The sequence below is a fragment of the Musca autumnalis genome, unplaced genomic scaffold (assembly GCF_047663935.1).
Source record: "Musca autumnalis isolate F117 unplaced genomic scaffold, ASM4766393v1 scaffold_4, whole genome shotgun sequence".
In the NCBI taxonomy this organism is placed as follows: Eukaryota; Metazoa; Arthropoda; class Insecta; order Diptera; family Muscidae; genus Musca; species Musca autumnalis.
This window is the reverse complement of record NW_027411977.1, coordinates 239,390,722-239,413,350: the sequence shown is the minus strand read 5'-3', so window position 1 is coordinate 239,413,350 and position 22,629 is coordinate 239,390,722. Positions and strand designations below refer to the sequence as shown.

At 23.5% G+C, this 22,629-nt stretch overlaps 1 protein-coding gene across 3 annotated transcripts in view; it reads right to left on the bottom strand.

Moving 5' to 3' along the window:
- The window catches only part of Eip75B (Ecdysone-induced protein 75B), a 406,555-nt gene that overhangs the window by 17,884 nt on the left and 366,042 nt on the right, over window positions 1-22,629 (bottom strand). Inside the window, exon 1 of one of the 3 annotated variants that reach the window (XM_073986173.1) lies at window positions 1,716-2,696. The exons of the other annotated variants lie outside the window; for them this stretch is intronic. Within the exon in view, the coding sequence (XP_073842274.1) occupies window positions 1,716-1,779 (64 nt within the window). The 5' untranslated portion in view covers window positions 1,780-2,696. Of the gene's footprint in view, window positions 1-1,715; window positions 2,697-22,629 lie in introns of those variants that run through there. 3 annotated transcript variants of the gene reach the window in all.

The window sequence follows — 22,629 nt, the reverse complement described above, 5'->3', positions numbered from 1 at the left end:
TCCATTGAAATCAATTCGTATTTTCTTAAAAAAAATATATTTAAAAAAATAAATAAATTTTGAAATAATAATTTTTTATAAATTAAAAAACCCTTGCACAACGGTGTAATTTTTTTCTGAAGCTATTAACTCTAGGGAATATATCCTATTTCGCAGTTTAGCTAAATCAATTGTTATTTACTTAAAAAATAATATTAAAGAAAATTATTATTAAAAAAATTACAACAACTAAAAAATGCTTGCACACTTGGGCGGCATATATGTTTTCTGAAAGCACTAGCCATAATGAATTTAACCTCTTTTGCAGTTCAGCCAAATCAATTCGTATTTACTTAAAAAATAATATTAAATAAAATTATTATTTAAATAAAAAATTACAACAACTAAAAAATGCTTGCACACTTGAGCGGTATATAATTATTCTGAAATTACTAGCCATAATAAATTTAACCTCTTTTGCAGTTTAGCTAGATTAATTCGTATTTTGTTAAAAAAAATAATATTTAATAAAATGTTGAATTTTTAAATATTAAATTTTTATAACTAAAAAACCCTTGCACACTTGAACCACATATAATTTTTCTGAAGCTTCTGACTCTGGGGAACATAACCTATTTAGCAGTTTAACTAAATCAATTCGTATATTCTTAAAAAAATAATATTTAATAAAATATTGAATTTTTTAATATTAAATTTGTAAAACTAAAAAACCTTGCACACTTGAACGATATATATTTTTTCTGAAGCTCTTGACTCTGGGGAACATAACCTATTTAACAGTTTAGCTAAATCAATTCGTATTTTGTTAAAAAATAATATTTAACAAAAATATATAATCTTTAAATAATAAATTTTTATAAACAAAAAACCCTTGCACACTTGAGTGGCATAATTTTTTTCTGAAGCAATTGACTTTAGGGAAAATGCCCAATTTTACAGTTTAGCTAAATCAATTCGTATTTTCTTAACAAAAAATATTTGAAAAAATATATATTTTTTAGAAAATAAATTACTGTAAATAAAAAACCTCTGCACACGTGAACGGCATAATTTTTTTCTGAAACAATTGGCCCCAAGAGATATAATCCACTTGGCGGTCTGTTCAAATCAATTTGCATTTCCTTAAAAAAAAATATTTAAAAAAATATTTTTTTTTAAAAAATTTTCAAATTTTTTTTTAAGAATAATAGCTAGACACACTTTGAAAATTAAAGCTTATTTTAAAAGTTTTACTTATAAAAATGTTATTTTTTTATTTTTCAAATAAATTGATTTTATAATATTTTTATTTTTTATTTACAAATAAAAAATTTGAAATCATTTTTTTTTTTTAAATTTTCATTGTAGATTTTCCTTTGTGGTGCTCCACAAAGTTTTCACTTTTTATAAAAAAAATATAGTTTTTTATTTTTTTTTTTGTTTTGTCGTGTGTCAGTTACAATTTTTCCTCCTCCTCTTCTTCTTCTACATCCAAATGGAACCAGTCTTTCTTTCTTTCTTTGCTATCAAAAGTAGGTAAAGTATGTTGTACGCGATTTCTAGTTTATCATGGCGTTGGGTATTTCTCTTTTCAATTTCACTTTATAATAAATTAAAGCAAAAAAAAGCAACATTGCCTCAAATAAACAAAAAACCTGTCTAGCGAAAAACACGTGAATATTTCTTCAGTCTCTTTTGGCTTTAATTAAAGAAGCAAAAAAAAAACAGACACTTACGGGCATTGTGATAGTTGACATTGCCTTTGAGTATACTTTTAAGTATGGGTAATTCTTCAGCCATTTCGATAACTGTGTGGGTAATTTTGCTGTTTTTGGTATCTTTGGGGGGATATTTTTTTAAAGGAATTTCTGGCGTTTTTAAAACATTAAAACGCCTTATTTTTGATATTTTTTTCAATTTGTGAAAATAAAAGTTGGCACAATTTCACTTTATTATTTTTTGTCGCGGTTTTAAAACTTGTGCGACATTTCAAAAAACTTTTTTGTTGGTTTTGTTGTTGTTGTTGGAAAAAACACCAGGTACTATTTGAATTTTTCTTGTAAATTTTCTTTGAGTAAAACTTGTAACAGGAACTTTAAATTTCTTCTTCTTTTTTGAGATATTTCTATAGATTTTTTTGCTTATAAAAATTTCTTTAACATTTTTTTTGGTTTGAATTTAGCGCGTAATCCTCAGGGTGTACGAGATAACTGCTGCTGTTGGATGCTGTGCTTGCTGCTTATGTTGTTGTTATAATTTTAATTAATTCTCTTTATAAAATATTTTTTATTTGAAAATCTTTGGATTGGTTGAAATATTTTTTGCAAATATTTTTCTTATTTTCATTCAAATACTTTGCCGTGTTATTTTCATATTTTTTGCTAATTTCATGTCACCACTTTTTTCTTTTTAGTTTTAAATATTAGAATTTCTTCTCAATTCTATTTAAATAATTTTTCTTTTTATTTTTTTTTTTTTGTAATAATTTATAATGTTTTTTCTAGTAATAGCTTATTATAAATAATTCAATTTTGGTATTTTGCGTTTATTTTATTTCTTTACTATCCACTTTATTATTTGCTTTTTGTTTGCTATTTGTTTTTATTAAACATGACAAAACTCGACAAGGTCTTGAACGCGACTAACTGTAAAAATCTTAGGCATGTTACGAATATACCAAAAAGGTACAACATGTGTATAAGCAGCACCAGCCACCAGCCGCAAGCAAGCATACAACAGCCTCTCTCTGACTCTTTGCTACACACAATATATTCTAAGAGCTTAAGGGTATCAAACAATTAAGAGCTAGAGCAGAGAATTGTTGTGTGTTACTCTCCCATAAAGAAAGCTTCTTTATGATTTCCGCAGTTCGTCCGATACCCCCCCCCCCCCCCCCCAATATTGGGAGCCACATATTTTTATTCTCTTCTCTTGTTGTTGGGAGAAAAGTTCATTGTTCGTTCTTGGCAGAGTTCGTGTTTTCTGTTGTTGATGAATACATTGAACTGTTTGTTGTGTTGTGTTGTGGGGGGTTTTTGTCTCTTAAAATGCCATAGCTTTTGTTGTGTGTCCACCGTTTGATTGGCATCTGCCGGTGTGTATGTGTTGTGTGGGATGTGTTGTTGTTGTTGGTAGTTAATGAACCCTTCAAAGGTAGGTAAACCATTTACGAAAGGTTATTGTTTGATGATTTTTTAAAGGTTAAGAATAAAATTGCCAACAAAAAACAAATCAAGGAGAAAAGCTTGAGTCTTGCAAAGAGAATTGTGGATGTTGAAGAGTAATCAAACGACTAATTGATAGAAATTGTCATTATTATTAAGAAAAAATATTAAAAAAATAAAAAATTCAAATGAATGAATTAAAACAAAAATATTATAATCAATCAAGAATAGAAATAAGTATAATATATAATAAAAAAATCCAAAAATTTGGAATTAACAAAAATTAAAAAATATTCTAACCAAATAAATAAATTATAAAAATACAATAATCAATTAAGTACCAACATATTTTTTATAGAATGGAAAACTTGAAAAATAAAATCAAAATTAAAACCAAAAAATTAGGAGGAATTATTTTAAAAAAAGTAAAGTAGGAAAAATTAAAAAAAAAATAATTCAAGAAAAATAAAGTTTGGTTCAAAAACGGAATTAAATTTGAATATTTTCCAAATACAAAACAATTTAATGAAACTAAAAATTTGGATTTAACGAAAATTCAAAGAGTTCAAATAAAACAATTTATAAAAATAATTTTTTTTAATGGAAAATTTGGGAAATATTTTCAAAATTAAAAAAAAATGGAATGATTTTGAAAAAAGTGGAGTACGAAAAAATTTAAAAATACAAAATTTAAGAAAACTAAAGTTTCGTTCATTTGAAAATTGCAAATGTTGAATTTAAAAAAAATATATAAAAAAGAGTTTTTAATGTCCTGCCTCTCCAATGAAATTTAGTTAAATTATTTGACAAATAAAAAGAAATTTAGATTTGGATTTGAGGAAAATTCAATGAATTCAAATAAAACAAATTATAAAAATATTTTTTTAATTGAAAATTTGTGAAATATGTTCAAAATTTAAAAAAATGGAATGATTTTGAAAAAAGTGGAGTACAAAAAAAAAATTTTAAAATACTAAATTTAAGAAAACTGAAGTTTGGTTCTTTGAAAATTGCAAATGTTGAATTAAAAAAAATATAAAAAAAAAAGTTTTTAATGTCCTGCCTCTCCAATGAAATTTAGTTTAATTATTTGACAAATAAAAAGAAATTTAAATTGCAAAATATCCAAAGAAATTAAAACAAAAATTTTAAATTGCAAAAATACTTTAAGAATTAGAAAAAATCAAAAAATAGTCAGAAAAAATAAAATAATTGTAAAACATTTTAAATTGCATAAAAATTCGAAAAAAATTAATAGATCCAGCAATTAGCTCTATAGTTTAACGGAATTTAAATATTCATAAAAAAATATTTTGAAATATTGGTTTCTTTCAAAACAAATAAATTTTAAATAAAATTGAAAATAATGAAATTTTTTCCTAAGAATCCTCAATAATCGTAGAAAAGTGTTAATATTTTCTGTGCCAAAATGTAGAAATATTTAATTTTTAATTTTAAAGTTAAAAAGAAATATTTTAATTTATAATTTTTTAATTTAAGTTATTTTTTTAATTTTGTATTTTACAACAACAAACAAATTAATTTGAAATAAAATTTAAAATCAGGTAGGAAAAAGTCCATAGAAAGAAAAAATTTAAAATATTAATAATTAAAAAAATTTAACATGTTTCTTTAACATTAAAATTAAAAAAAAAACAGTTTTTTTAATTTTAAAATTAAAAATATATTACTGAAATTAAAAAATAAAAATATTGTTTAATTTTAATATTAAAATTATTAAAAAATTTTAATATTAAAATTAAACAATATTTTTAATTTTTAATTTAAATAATATATCTTTAATTTTAAAATTAATTTTTTTTCATTTTATGTTAAATAAAAATGCTTCTTTTTTTAATTATTAATACTTTAAATACTTTTAATATTAAAAAATTCAACAAAAATATGTAACTGTTTATTAATTTATTTTTTTTAATTAATTATATTATGTTTAGTTTTAATTAAAATTTTTAATTATTTTACATTTCAATATCAAAAATGTTTAATACTTTTAATAATAATAATTTTAATATTTAAAAAAAATCAACAAAAATATGTAACTGTTTATTAATTTAATAATTTTTAGTTAATTAATTTATTTTTAGTTTTAATTTATTTTTTGTTTATTTTAAAATTTAATTTAGCTTTTTAAATTTGTCAACAACAAAGAAATTAATTTGAAATCAAATTGAAAATTATGTAGGACAAAATCCATAGAATGATAAAAATTTTCAAAATTATTAATTTTAAATAAATAACATATTTATTTAACTTTAAAATTAAAATACAATTTTTTTAATTTTAAAATTAAAAAATATTACTTGAATTTAAAATTAAAAAATATTATTTAATTTTAATATTAACAATTTTTATAATTTTAAATTTAAAAAAATCAACAAAAATCTGTTTCTGTTTATTAATTTTTAGTTAACTAATTTATTTTTGGTTTTAGTTTATTTTAAAATTTAATTTATTTTTTAAATTTACAAAAACAAAAAAATTAATTGGGAATAAAATTGAAAATTCTGTGGGAAAAAATCCATAGAATGATAAAATTTAAAAAAAATATTAATTTTAACTAAACAACATATTTAGTTAACTTTAAAATTAAAATACAATTTTTTTAATTTTAAAATTAAAAAATATTACTTGAATTTAAAATTGGAAAATATTATTTAATTTTAATATTAAAATTTTTTATAACTTTGTAATAATAATAATAACAACAACAACATGTTACTTTTAATTATTAATTAATTATTAGTTAATTAATTTATTTTAGTTAATTAATTTATTTTTAGTTTTAACTTATTTTTTTTTAAATTTTAAAATTTAATTAATTTTTTTTTTGTTAATTTTAAGTTATGTATGTTCGACAACATTTAGAAATATATCAAACAATTTTTTTATTTATTGTTTCTTATTTAAAATTTGTTTGAGAACCTAATAAAATTACCGGTAAATTCCATATACTCTTCTCTGCGATGCTTAGCTTTTGGCGCTACTGCTCTTTAATAAACTAAAAAAACTTTTGCTCCCCATCAATGGTGTGCACGGCCATCCACTAGTGGTTTCTGCAAAATACTCTTAATTTAATTAATTCAACAACACTTGGGCGTTCAAGTATTTTTTGTAATAATACTTTAATAATTCATTTGTAGCACGATTTTAGGTAACATTAGTGCTTATAACTGTCTAAATATGTTATGAAACAATAAGAACAAATAAATATTAATTCTCTCTTAAATTTTCTCTTTTCCTATTTTGCTCACCATTGCTCCCCATTTAATATTTGCTCTTTATACTTTCATAATAAGAGAAAAAAACTTAAGCTCCCATTTTCTCTTTTATTGTTGTCTTTATCAAAAGCCCCATTAAGCTCACTCTTGAAAAGTCCCAACATAAAGCTTTTCACCTGTGTTGCTATGGTGGTGAATATACATTTTAGTTCCAAGTTTTGCCACCAACTTGAAACAAAATATGAAACTAAACTTTTGTTAAGCTTTTATAAAAAGCTCTTTTTATACAACTAAATGTTCTTGCCATGGATATTATTTCAAAACTCAACAATGGGGGATAAATAATGAACAACAGAATTTAACAAATAATTAATTTCAATTATTTGTTGTTAACAATAAAACAAAAAAATGATGCCTTGAACTTCATAATTATTATGGCTTAAAAATAGCTTTAGTTTTATAAAGGTTATGAGAAGTGTGCGAGGGTGGGTGTGTTTGTGTTGAAAAAATGCCATTAAAATTAATTATCACTAATGTACTAAAATTGTTCAAAACTAATTATTTAAACAAACAAAAACAACAACAACACCAACAATAGACATTTTGAATATCATGAAACGTCCTTTTAGGGGTATGTCGTTGTTGTATATTTGCCATGGGTGTGTGTGAATGTGGCTGTGCTTTTAAGTAGAACGAGGGCAGTACACACGTTTGATGTCATTTATGTGTGTTTTAATTTGCCTTGGGTTCAATGACTTTTTGGTGAGGCGAGCGTAATAATGTTTGAAATTAAACAACAACAACAACAATGGCAACTATGCATACATCATCGTAGTCAATCACTCTTAGAGATCAATTTTATGTAGGTTGGCAATTGATGTGCCATTTTTTTGTTTGATTTGATTTGAATTTTTTCAACAAGTTTCAATAAAAATGTCAAGGTTTTGAGCACCAAAATCTATAGGTAATTAATCAATTAACTTAATTTGTGACACAAATTTCAAAGCTCTCGTCTTTTTGACATATTTGAAGAGAAAAAAAAAAATGAAATGCGACTAACCCATAAATCATAATTTTGTGACTTTAAAATGCAAATGCAAAAATGTCCATATTACAAAATATTTGAATGAAATCCATCAAAACCGTTACGTTTTTGCGTGCATAACCATAACAAAAAACACATTGGTTTCATACATTTTTGGTTGATACAGCGAAAGAGAAATCGAAAACAACATGACAGACAAACAATAAAACCTACCCTACGAGTGAAGAAAGAAAAAAACAACAACAACAACTTCAACAAGCATCTGGTCAATGAACTCAGCAAAAGTAATGAGGCCAACACAAGCCAAAGGGGAAATAATAAAAAGAAACAAACAAAAAATGAGAAAGCTATTAAAAATAAATTTTCAAAATTTGTTTAAACTACAAAATCAAGTGCACAATGCTCCCATATGGGATATATTATTTTTTGGAAATTTATTTCTTTTTTAAAAATTAAAGAAAAAACAAAAAATTAGGAAGAAAAAATGTCAATTCTTAAAAAGATTGTGTACCCATTACCCTTAGTAGTGGTTACGGAAATTTCTAAAATTACTTTCCCCAAGAACATTTTTTCCAACCCAGACGTATGATTAATAAATATCTAATGATGCTTGCTTGTCATTAAGCATACGCCCCCTGTTCTTCAAACGAAAACATAATGGTTTTTGTTTTCAATACTCTTAATTCTTAATTGATTTCAAAATAGAAAAACAAGAAAATAACAAAAATATAAAATCATTGACTAGCTTAGACTTCCGCTGCTTTTTTTACTTTTCTACCTTACAAAATTTTGCCCATTGATGTTTATTATCTATTTTTTTCTTCTTCTTTCTGGTAATTGTGTTGAGTGAGTCTTTGTGCTTAATGATGCGCGAAAGTAAAAGTGAAAGTTTTTTGTTTTGTGTGCGTTTGGCTCGTTTTTGTTATGGGGTTTTTGAACCGTGATCGTGTTCTTCATAATTTCTTTAGTTTTGTCGCTCTTTTTTTTGGCTAAGGTGCTTGCTGGTGGCTGTCAATGATATATTTCTTTCTTTTCGAACACAATTTTTTGTTTTAAATTTTTTCAACAAACGTGTTTTGCCTACAACATGTGTTTGTGTGTGCGTTGCTCGGTTGTTGATCAAAAAGTCATTGACTTGGAAATTTCTTTTTCTTTCTTTTCGGTTTCATTTCACTTTCACTTACTTTGTTTGAGCTATGTCTTGGCTTTGCCAGTAGTTGTTGTTGCTACACGTAAATTACCCAAGCAGTATTTAAAAAAAAATGGTGTTGTTTTTTTAATATTATTTTTATTGTAACCTGATTTTTTCGGTTTTGTTACCTACCTCAATAAGTGTGTACATAGTGTTACACAAACTACAATAATAATAATAATGAAAAATAAATGTAATCGAGAAACTTTCTTTAGCTTTCTTTGTATGCTCTAAACGTATGTAAGTCGGGTTTTTTGCTGTTGTTCATAAATGCGAAAGTTATTAGCCATTGCAATAAACAGGGGTAGCCAAGGAAGTCAATGACCGCAGAAGGTTTAAAAAAAAAGAAATTTATTGGGGTATGATAGCCGCCTCAGGAAACGTGGTGATATCAAGTGGAATTAATTTCTTAAGTAGCCATACTTCAATAAGACTAATATATATTTAGAAATGTTTGACAGTTTCAATACAACTATAAATGTATTACCAACAAATCAATATTTAACTAATTTTTAAATTCATCTATTTAACTTTAATAATTTTGAAAATGATCTTAAAAATAATATTAAAAAATAATTCTAATAAAAATATAAAAACTAAATAATAATAATAAACAGAACTCAAAAAAAATATTCTCAAATTTTTAATTAAAAATTAAAAATAAATTAATTTTTATTTTTAATAACAAATTTGAAAATATTTTTTTTTTGAGTTTTGTTTATTATTATTATTTAGTTTTTATATTTTTATTATTTTTAGAATTATTTTTAAGATAATGCATACGTATTTTTTATTTTATTTTATTTATAATTAATTAATAGCATTTTTATTAATATTTATTTTTGTATTATTTTTATTAAATTAAATTTGTTATTTTTAATTCTTTTAATTTGTTTTTTTGCATAAACTAATGAAAATTATTTATTTTATATTTTTTATTTAATTTGTTATATTTTTGTATTTTTCATTGGTTTTTTTAGTTAAACTTTTTAAAAATTTCTGTTTTTAAAATAAATATTATTTTTATAAATTAAAAATTTAAAATTTAATTAAAATTATTAATTTTATATTATTATTTTATATATTTTTATAGTTTTTTAATGAGTTTTTAGTTAATATTTATTTGTTTAATTTTTTTTATTTTTTATATTTAATTAGTAATTTTATTTAATATTATTTATTTTTAATTTTATTTTATTATTAATATTATTTTATTTTATTATTATTTTTATTATTAATATTATTTTATTTTAATAATTAGTTATTTTTATTTTCAATTTTATTTTATTATCAATATTATTTTATTTTGATAATTAGTTATTTTTATTTTTTATTATTTTTAATTAATATTATTTTTTATATTATTTTTAAGTAATTCTATAAGTATTTTTTTATTTTTAATACTTTTATTTTATTTTTAATTAATTAATAATATTTTTATTAATATTTATTTTTGTATTATTTTCATTAAATTTAAGTTACGCTTTTTTTAATTCTGTTATTTTCCTTAAATTATTTTTTTATTATATTATATTTTTAATTAATGTGTCATATTTTTGTATTTTTTATTGGTTTTTTTAGTTAAACTTTTTAAAAATTTCTGATTTTAAAATATATATTATTTTGATAAATTTAAATTATTAATTTTTATTTATATTTTCTACTATTTCTAATATTTTAGAAAATTATTAATTTTATATTATTATTTTATCCACTTTTATAGTTTTTTAATCAGTTTTTAGTTAATATTTATTTATTTCATTTTTTTTATTTTTTATATTTAATTAATAAGTTTATTTAATATTATTTATTTTTAATTTTATTTTATTATTTTAATATAATTTTATTTTATTATTATTTTTATTTTTAATATTATTTTATTTTAATAATTAGTTATTTATATTTTTTATTATTTTTAATTAATATTATTTTTTATATTATTTTTAAATAATTTTATAAGTAATTTTTTATTTTTAATAATTTTATTTTATTTTTAATTAATTAATAATATTTTTATTTATATTTATTTTTGTATTATTTTCGTTAAATTTAAGTTAAGTTTTTTTAATTCTGTTATTTTCTTTAAATTATATTTTTTTTATTATATTATATTTTTTTATTTAATTCGTTATATTTTTGTATTTTTTAATTTTTTTTTTTAGTTAAACTTTTTAAAAATTTCTGATTTTAAAATATATATTATTTTTATAAATTTAAATTATTAATTTTTATTTAATTTTTTCTATTATTTTTAATAATTTTGAAAATTTTTAATTTTATATTATTATTTTATATATTTTTATGGTTTTTTAATCAGTTTTTAGTTAATATTTATTTGTTTAATTTTTTTTATATTCAATTAATAATTTAATTTAATATTTTTTATTTTTAATTTTATTATTCTATTATTATTATTTTATTTTTATTTTAATTTAATAATTAGTTAGTTTTATATTTAGGTTTTATTTTATTATTATTTATTTTATTTTAAAAAGTGCATAGTTATTTATATATTTAATTTTTGTTTTATATTATTTTAAATAATATAAAATCTTTATTTTTTTATACTTATAGTATTATATTTTAATTATTTTATAATTAGTTTTTTTATTTTATTAATTTTATATATTTTTTAGATTATTTATTTAATATTTTTTAATTAGCAGAGTATTTTTTTCTTGTAAAATTCAATATTGTTCTCATTTTCATTTATAAATTTAGTTTGAAATTTTGTTTATTTTGTATATTTATATTTTAATTTTAAAAATAATTTAAATTAAATTAAATTTAATTTTAATTACTTTTAATTATTATTATTATTATTATTATTATTATTATTATTATTATTATTATTATTATTATTATTATTATTATTATTATTATTATTATTATTATTATTATTATTATTATTATTATTATTATTATTATTATTATTATTATTATTATTATTATTATTATTATTATTATTATTATTATTATTATTATTATTATTATTATGTAAGGTCTATTTTTATTTAATAATTTTTAAGTTTTTTATTTTAAAATTTTATTTTTTTTTTTTTTTTTATTTCCATATTTGTATTTATTTTGTATATTTTTATTTATTTATGAAAATTATTTATTTAATATAAAAAATATATTTTTCCTTGTAAAATTCAGTATATACATATCTATTAAATAGTATATTTATTACATTATTTTTATATTTATTATATTATATTTTTATTTTAAAATTTTTGTTTTAATTATTATTAATTTTATATAATGTATATTTTTATTTGATATTATTAATTTTTATTTTTTAAATTTATTTTCATTTTAAAATTTTAGTTTTAATTATTATTAATTTTATATAATGTATATTTGCATTTGATATTATTTATTTTTATTTTTTACATTTATTTTTATTTTTTTATTTCCATATTTGTATTTATTTTGTGTATTTTTATTGAACATTTTTTATGTTATTTATTTAAATTGTTTTATATTTCTATTTAATATTTCTAAAATTCTTTATATTCATTTTTATTTCCGTTATCCTATTTACTTAAATTTACTTATTTTTAATTTTTATTTTCAAAAACCCCCAACTCTCCTTAACCTGCTCCCAACAACTCCTTTTTTTTGTTCAAATAATCAAAAAACAACAAAAATAAATAAAAAAAATATTTTCAAATTCGCGTTCCAACATAATCCAAGGTAAAATCTTATTACATTCACAGAGCCCCCTCAAAGCACACACACACAAACACACACACACGCGCACCCATAAACCATGCATAATGCAAAATGCATTTGCCAAGCATCCAAAGAGCTGCAGTGAGAAGAGACTCTGCACACATACCAACTCTGCTCTCTTGCATGCAAAACAAACCCCCGAACAGATTGCAATTCAATTCGTCAAACTGACGATGGTTGTTGGATGGTGAGACAGTCATTGAGGCTGTCAGTCAGTCTGTTAGTCATGCCGCCAGACCGTGAGTGTGTTCACTTGAAAATTGCAAGTTGAGTGACCGTGCATGACCCACATACAAGTCTTTGCACTCTTGCGACAAAGGCAGGCGCGCACACACATTTGCACTGCAGTTTGGCAGTCGTTGTCGTCGTCCACAACTATCTCTCAACAGAAATTTACAGGGACGTTAATGTAGCCATTACCGTTGTCCCCGTTGCCTGGCGTTTCCACGAAAATGGTTGGTTGGATGTTGATAAGTGTGCTGTTGTGTGTGGCATGTTGCACCCTCCTTCCCCACCCACGGCGTTTTGGGTCCTCAACAACAAAACGAGGCTAAAGATAAACTACATTTGTGTGTGTCCCTGTGTGTGTGCGCCCGATCTAAACGAACGACACTCATTTGCAAAAAAGAGCAATGAACGGCATTCAGCACAGTTTTCAAGTCGTTGTGACGGCGGTTGCAGAAAAAAATTGCTTGGCTATGTGCACGTCATTCACAGTAGTAGTGATTGGGCTGCTGTTGCTGGTGGTGGCTGGTGGCTGCCACAATGCATTGTCTCAGCTGCATACGAAGTTTCACGAAGGCAAACGATGTTGATTAAGCGCCAAATTTGCCAAGTCTCGTATTTGTTCGTTTGCTTACATTTTATGCAATCGTTGGATGCATGTCTCGTAAAAGAGGGGGTGGTAGGCAGGGTGGGGAGAAGAGACCCCATCTCGATGTGTGTGTTTGGTTGTATGTGTAAGCACTTGAAACCTTCGAGAAATTTTCTAAAAGTCGTTGAACTTTTTCAATGCACATTTCAATCCTAACAAAAAACAAACAACAACAACAACAATTTCTAGAGCAATGCAACGTGATAGGTTAGTCTCCACCAATGAGAGATAAATGCAAGAGCTATGGGAGATTTACATTGTGGAGACTCTCTCTGCGTATATAAAAACTGTTGTGTAGGTTATGGTAGAGAGTTGGTGTTGTTTTTTTATGCTCACCACATAAAACACATGTTTGTTTGGAGCAGCTGGGGCAAGAAAACTAGTTTTGGGAGGCATTGAAAAATGAAAGTGTTTTCGACACACTCAATAGTGAGCATTTGAGCGTAGAGATATAACAAAAATCACTCAAAACCAAGAGAACTCATTGGGAATGGATGCAGAGAAAGAGCTGTGCTAGCTGGCTGGTCTTTCTTTTACGTTGGTTCGGATTGCTGTTGTTGTTTTGCCAGACTTTTAACTTGGCTATCATTTTCCAAGCCAAAAGGTAAATGAACTTTTTGAAGGTTCACTTAACATAGTAAAGCATTCACAAACAACAGCACGAACAACAACAAATTTGCCAACAACAGTCAACTGTTTTATAATACAACAGTGAACCGAGCGAGCGCCAGCAGCAAACCAAACTACCACACAAAAATAAACTTGTTATTACGTTAATACCTGACAAGAGGTGTTTAATATTTTTTGTTACTTTTTTTTGGACAAGCCTGTTTGTTTATCTTGGTTTGGTTATTTTCGTTTTGGAACAGCAAAAATTTCACCAGGCAAAGGCCTTTAAAAACGTCTTGTTTTCATTATTATTTCATGGCGCACAAACCGCCACCGCCACAGAGAGTACTAACAATTTATGTAATCAGAGTTTTTGTTTTTTATTTTTTGCACAAATAAATAAAACGAAAACAAGCTGAAAATGTTATCGTCATAATATAAAGACGTCTTTGGACGATGGTAAGTGAACCGAAAGAAAGTTTCAGGTTTATTTTGTAATGGGGGAGGGGAAAACTTTTAAATAAATTAAAAAAATAATTTAATGACAATTTAAAAAAAATTTGACTCAATGAGGAAGAAAAATAGCAATTTGAGAAAGTTAATACGAAGAAATTTGAGGAAGCACAAACGAGTTGATTTTGTGTTAACTGAAACATTTCAGAATAAAAGTTGAACATTTTAAGTGCCAAAAATAAAGGCAAATGAATTGATCTGAAGAAACTGTTGTTGTAATTATACTATTCTTAGCTCAAGCATTAAGGAAAATTGTGTTCCATTCAAGTGTGCAGAGATTTGTATTTTACATAACCTCAAAAAATTCCAAAATATGTTAATATCGAGAAAAAACGAATTGATCTGGAGAAACTGTTAACGGTAGTTTACTACACTTGCCGCAAGCTTTCAGAAAATTCAAGTCCAGTTTAAGTGTGCAAAGTTTTGGATTTTGACATAACCTCAAAAATTTGCAAAATATATCAATAATAAGCAAAAACGAATTGATATGGGACATCTGTTAATAGGAAACTCATACCACTTGCTTAGGCTTTTAGAAAAACTTAGTGCCGCTCAAGTGTGCAGAGTTTGAAATTTTGACATAACCTCAAAAAAAAAATCGAAAAAAATATTAAAATTTAGAAACAAGGAATTGATATCAAAATCCGGTAACACGAAATTAATGCCACTTAATTAAGCTTCCAGAAAAACTCAATCCCGTTCAAGTGTGCACAGGCTTACACTTTTACATAACCTCAAAAATTAATAAAAATATGTTAAAATTAAGGAAAAACTAATTGATATCAAATATCGGACAATTGGCATATAATACCATATAATAAAGCTTTAAGAAAAACCTAGTTTCCTTTAAGTGTGCAAAGTTTGAGATTTTGACATAACCTCAAAAAATCTAACAAAATTACTAAAATTAAAGAAAAACGAATTGATCTGAAAAATCTGTTAATAGGTAATTGATACCACATAATTAAGCTTCCAGAAAAACCTAATTCCGTTCAAGTGTGCAAAGTTTAAGATTTTGACATAACCTCAAAAAATCTAACAAAAATATTAAAATTAAAGAGAACCGAATTGATCTGAAAAATCTCTTAATAGGAAATTGATACCACATAATTAAGCTTCCAGAAAAACCTAGTTCCGTTCAAGTGTGCAAAGTTTGAGATTTTGACATAACCTCAAAAATTAAAAATTATGTTAAAATTAAGGAAAAGCAAATTGATCTTGAAAAACGGTTAGCGGTAGTTTACTACCCTTGGCTAGAGCTTGCAGAAAAATCTTATTCCGTTCAAGTGTGCAAAGTTTGAAATTTGATATAACCTCAAAAATTTAAAAACAAACAATTGAAATTAAGGAAAATCGAATTGATCTAGAAAATCTGTTAATATGAAATTGATACCAGTTGTTTATGCTTTTAGAAAAACTTAGTCCCCTTCAAGTGTGCAAAGTTTGAGTTTTTGACATAACCTCAAAAAATTGGAAAAAATATTAAAATTAAGGAAAAACGAATTGATCTAGGAAATCTGTTAATATGAAATTGATACCACATAATTAAGCTTCCAGAAAAACCTAGTCCCGTTCAAGTGTGCAGAGTTTGAGATTTTGACATAACCTCAAAAAATCGAAAAATATTAAAATTAAGAAAACACGAATTGATCTAAAAGATCTGTTAATAGGAAATTGATACCAGTTGCTTAGGCTTTTAGAATAATCTGGTCCCGTGTAAGTGTGCAGAGTTTGAGATTTTGACATAACCTCAAAAATTAAACAAATATGTTAAAATTAAGGAAAAACGAATTGATCTGGAAAAACGGTTAGTGGTAGTTTACTACCCTTGGCCAATGCTTTCAGAAAAATCTTATCCCGTTCAAGTGTGCAAACTTTGGATTTTGACATCAACCTCAAAAATCTAACAAAAATATTAAAATTTAAGAAAAACGAATTGATCTGAAAAATCTGTTAATAGGAAATTGAAACCACATAAATAAGCTTCCAGAAAAACCTAGTCCCGTTCGAGTGTGCAGAGTTTGAGATTTTGACATAACCTCAAAAAAATCGAAAAATATCTTAAAATTAAGAAAAAACGAATTGATATCAAAAATCTGGCAATAGGGAATTAACACCACATAATTAAGGTTGCAGAAAAACCTAGTACCGTTCAAGTGTGCATAGTTTGGGATTTTGACATAACCTCAAAAAAATTACAAAAAATAAAAGAAAAATGAATTTTATATCAAAAAATTGGATAAAATAATTATTTTGCAAAGTGTTCTGAGATTCTTAAAAAATGCTATAAAATCTATAGGTTCCCAAGTAATTCTTATATTATTTCTAACACGAATATTTCATTCAAATAAATTCTAACATCTACCACCCTCTCTCTACCTTGCACCCCACTGAATTTTATTTATTTTTTGTTCTAGAACAAAATTATTCGAAAGAATTTAGTTTAGAAAAAAAATGTTTTCATTCAATAAATTGAGAGACTTTTTGTTTATTTCTAATGGTGATGGTGACTGCAGGTCGGCTAACTGACTGAATGACTGGCTGCCTGGCTGACGTTTGTATGTCAAATTGCTCTCATTAAAGATGTTTTTTGGTGGGGAATGACAACGACGAGAAGGGTAACGACGCGTACACAAAAAGCCTATAACATGTTGTTTGTTACAAAAAAAAATGTCAGGCGTTTTTCTGTGTGTGTGTTTTGTTGTAGAGGCCAGGCCGCTTGCTATTAATGCGTAGCCTCCATATTCATTATTTTTGTTGTTGGACGTCCAATGTATTTATTATACAATCATTGATATTACTACTAGAGAAACGTTAATGGCTGGCTGGCTAGCTGCGGCTGCTGCCGCCTGGGTCTTAGAGTATTCAGATAGATAGCAAATGAGAGGCAACATTAGCCTGCCTGCCTGCCCGCTTGGCTGGCCTGCCATCTAACAGCAGCAGTTTTGAAAATGTACGTAATATATTTGTAATTGACCTGAATAAAGTTCAAATAACTCGTCGTCGTAGTCGTTGTTGTTGTTGCTTTTGTTGTTGCTCGACAATAGCACTTTACTTTTTATGTGAGGCGCACAAACATACATACATAGTTTTCATAGAGCTAGCTGTGTGTGTGTGTGAATGTGTGTAAATTGAAATTTATTTGAAGAGTATTTGTGTGTAGATATTTGGGTTGCCATTGCTGGCTGCTGCTGTGCACTATGTATGGTTCGATGTTCAAAATGCAATAATAGTTTTTTGTTGCTATTTGTGTAAAAACGCTTTTTTTTAATAAAAATGAAAGGCATAGCGACAAGTACAATGTACGTGTGACCCTAAATACAAGGATTTTCTATTCGAATTTTTGTTTTATTATTTTTCTAGACATGTTATCAAGAGAGAAATTAGAAAATATTTTGCAAAATAGAAAAAAAAAAAATTAAATAAATTGTGGAGGGGTTAAAAATAATTTTCTGAAATGTCTGGAATTTTGAATAATTTTTTCAAAACATAATTTTGTAATTTAAATGAGGTAAACGAATTGATATTGGAATGTTGAGAATTTTGTATTCTGGGGAGGGGCACAATGGCTGATAAAGTGTTCAACAATTCGTCATGTGTAAATTTTTTAAAATTTTTCAATTCTTAGGAACAAATATTTTATTGTAATTTTGTTTCTATTTATTCAATTTCAAATTAATTTAAAAAAATTTAATATTTTTTATTTTAATTTTAATTAATTTGTTTCAAGAATTTTGTATTTTTTGGAAGAAGTTGGACTAACTCATGGCACAATTGCTGATAAAGTGTGCCAAGTTTTGAAAATTTTTTAAAATTAATAGAAAAATATTGATTCATAATAGCAAGTGGCATCAGAAAAACATTGTGGGAACATTAAATAAATCGATTAATAAATAGTGTATTAATTACAATAACAAGAAATAAAATAAAAATGGGAAATAAAATATTAAACAATAAATTAAAAATTATTATACAATTTTATATTAATTGTATTTTTTAATATAAAATTGATTTTTATTATAAAATAATGGGAAAAATTAAAAAAATAATTTTTAATAAAAAAATTGGAAATGTTTTCAAATAGTTGTTTTTTTATTGACACCGCGAGTTGTGATAGCTACACATGTTACAAATGAACTTAAATTAAATTTGGCGTTGCCACATTTTAACAATAATGTGACTGTTATAATTTCAAAATTGTTCTCTGTTTTAAAACGAAATCAGTTTCAGACAATTTGAAGTCGACTAAGCCATGTCCTTCCGTCTGTCTGGCAAGAGCGCACGATAACTGTAGAACGGATTTGGTTCTATTTATGGAAATTTTTAGTTTAATTTCAATTTAAAAATTTTAAAAATTGACAAGTGTCAAGTTTTGAAATATTTTAAAATTCATAGAAAAAATATTTTATCGTATTTTATTTTTTTCTATTTATGGAAATTTTTAGTTTAATTTCAATTAAAAAATTTTTAATATTTTTTATTAATTTGTAATTAATTTTTTAATTTAATTTTCGTATTTTAATTCTAAATTTGACAAAATTATTATTATTTATTTTTAATACATTTTTTAAAATTTGCAAATATATATAAATTTTTAAATCTTAAAAATTTAATTTTTTAAATTAAGTTATTTTTCGTAATTTAGTTTTTATTTTATAAATTTTTAAATATTTTTAAACTTTTAAAATTTATTTTTTTTAATTTAATTATTTATTGTAATTAGTTATATTTTTTGTAATTAATTGTTTATTTTTGAATTTCATATAAATTAATTTGGTTTATTTTTGAATTTAATTTAAATTAATTTTTAAGAGTTTTGCAGTTTTAGAAACGTGTAGCTGATAAAGTGTCTTTGCCACGTACCAATTTTTGAAAATTCATAGAAAAAATATTTTATCGTATTTTTTTATTTATTGAAATTTTTAATTTAATTTCAATTAAAAACAATTCTAAAATATTGAAACAACGAATATGGGATTAGGCCTGACTATTTTGAAAAGCAAAAAACAATTTTTAATATTTTTAATTTAATTATAAATAATTTTTTAATTGAATTTTTTGTAATTTTATTTTAAGCCTGGCTAGCTAAATTATTAAAATGTGTAATTTAATTTTATTTATTTTTTAATAAATTTTAAAAGTTCAATTTAAATATTTTTAATTTAAAACGATAAAATCTTTTTCCTATTTTTTTGAAATTTTTAATTTAATTCAAATTTTAAAATATTTTTTTTTATTTTATATAATTATTCTTTTAATTTAGTTCAATTTTTTTTAATTTTTAATTTAATTCAAATTTTAAAATATTTTTTAATTTTATTATAATTAATTTTTTAATTTAGTTTAATTTTTTCCTAATTTAATTTTATTAATTTTTAATCAATTTTTAAAGTTTAATTTAAATGAATTAATTTGAATATTTTTTATTTGATACGATAAAATATTTTCCTATTTTTTTTTTTAATTTAATTCAAATTTTAAAATATTTTTTAATTTTATTTTAATTATTTTTTTTTAATTTAGTTTAATTTTTTTGTGAAATTTTTAATTTTATACAAATTTTAATTTTTTTTTAATTTTATTATAATTAATTTTTTATTTAGTTTAATTTTTTCTTTAAAATTTTAATTTAATACAAATTTTAATTTTTTTTTATTTTATTAAAATTAATTTTTTAATTTAGTTTAATTTTTTCGTAATTTAATTTTATTTATTTTTAAATAAATTTTAAAAGTTCAATTTAAATATTTTTAATTTAATACGAAAAAATATTTTTCCCATTTTTTTGAAATTTTCAATTTAATTAAAATTTTTACATATTTTTTAATTTTATTATAATTATTTTTTTAATTTAGTTAAATTTTTTTTTGAAATTTTTAATCTTATAAAAATTTTATTTTTGAAATTTTTAATTTTATAAAAATTTTATTTTATTTTAATTTTATTATAATTAATTTTTTAATTTAGCTTAATTTTTTCGTAATTTAATTTTATTTATTTTTTAATAAATTTTTACAGTTTAATTTGAATATTTTTAATTAAATACGATAAAATATTTTTCCTATTTTTTTTTTGAAGTTTTTAATTTAATTCAAGTTTTAGAATATTTTTTAATTTTATTATAATTATTTTTTAATTTAGTTTAATTTTTTCGTAATTCAATTTTAAGCTTGACTAAATTATTAATTTGTGTAATTTAATATTTTTAATATTTTTTAATTTAATTTTAAAATTTTTAATTTTATTTTTTTTTCAATTTACTTAGTTTTCGTAACTTATTTTTTATATTAATTTTTTTATTAGTTAATTTTAATTTATTTAATTTTTTGTAATTTAATTTGTGTCAATTTTTCTTATCTTTCGAAATTTCCAGAAGAACTTGAAAATGCATTTTATTTGTCTTTCGAAAAAAAAATATAAACAAATTATGCAGCTTGTTTTACACCTTGATTTTATAATATCAACAACAAAAACAACATCAAGTAAAACCATAAATTACTCATAATTTGTCTCATTTAACACGGCGACTGATGAATAATCTTCCCCCACCCCACTAGGCCCCCGTCATTTATATTCAAAATATCTGGCAAATACTTTTACAACACTACTCTCTCTCTGTATAACTGCTCTCAGCTTGTCATACTCTCTCCTCTTTTGTTTATTTATACAAAAATATCTTTTTCGTTGCTGCCACCAAATGTATGACTGTCAGTCAGTCAGTCCGACAATTTGACTGCAACAATAACAGCAACACCAACAAACACACATACTTTTAATGTATGTACAACGTACGTACGTCCGTCCGTACGCTGTGTTATTGTTGTTAGTGTATTTGCTGATTGTGACCTAGTTTCAGTTTTTGAAACGAACGTCAGACATAGCGCGGTCAATGAACTTCAGAGCTCTTGAACATTTTTTTATACACACAGAGAGATAAACATGCATATATTTATACAACCATCCCCCCTACACTATTGCCATGCAAAGCAAATGGAACGATTCATCTCCTCCCCCTCGTATAAAAGTGAAACGCTTTTAGGCCACAAATACCCATACACAAAGAAATTTTATAAGAGTTTCGTTTTAGGGGAGGGGGTGGAGAGGGGAGCTAGGAGAAAGAAGAAAGGCATAGGGTCTGGCCGAAAACCTGGGGGCCAGCAGCAGCACTATGTCTTTTAGTCTTGGCTATTGGTTTGGAATACAACGCATTGAGTTACAACAACAAAACTCAAAAAAAGAAAGAAAGCTCACACACACTCACACACAAAAAAAAATAAAATATATTTCAGTTTCGTTTTCATTTGGTCTGTTCATCAACAACATCATCATGATTCGTTGTTTCTGTTTTTTTTTGTTACAATAAAATTTACTATGATTTCTTGTTGTTGTAACTGTAACTGTTTTTTTAACTTGGCTCACAACAAATCCATGGCCAACAACGAACGAAATGAAAAAGAAAGTAGTTTTTGTGTTGTTTTTTTGTGCAATCTTTTCAAAAAGAAAGTGAAAGTCGTTGTAGTCCACCACCAGAGTTTTGGTTAGGAAATAATAGTGTTTTTATCAGTGTGTTGTGTTTTTTAGGTTGTTGTTTTTGTTGTTTAATACAAAAAAAATTAGTAAACATTTCTAAATATAAAATTTTGTTCGTGTTTATTTAGGTCAAACATGGCAAAATGAGCAGTAGATAATAATTTATTAAACATTTCAAGGAATTTTTTGTTTTCAAAGAGAAAAAAAAAATATTTATATTTAATGAGAAAAACATACAAATTTAGGCCAATAGATATTTGAGAAGGAGAAAAAAAAAATAACAATAAAATAAAAATAAATCAAGCGATAAAGAAAATTTTGCCAAGATTGCAATTTTTTTTGGAACAAGGACAAGGCCTATTTATTTTTTTTTTTTTTTTTTTTTTGCAATAGATAAAATTTCAGACATGGGGTAATTTAAAAATAATTTGGAAAAATTAATCAATACTTTCATAATAATAAAAGTAGAAAAATATGAATTTTTGTTAAAATGGCGCCCAACGTGGTACCCATATTTTTTTAGTTTTGTAAAGGATACCCATTATTTTTGCATTACAAATGGCGCCCAACCTAAAAAAAAATATTTGGATTCAATGGTACAGATTTTTGGTATATTTTCGAATTAAAAAATGGCGCCCAACGTGGAACAAAATTTTTTTTATTTTAACAAAAAGACCTATTTTATTAAAAATTTGTTTTTAATAATAATATTTAAGCTCATTTAAATTAATTTTATAAAAATTTAA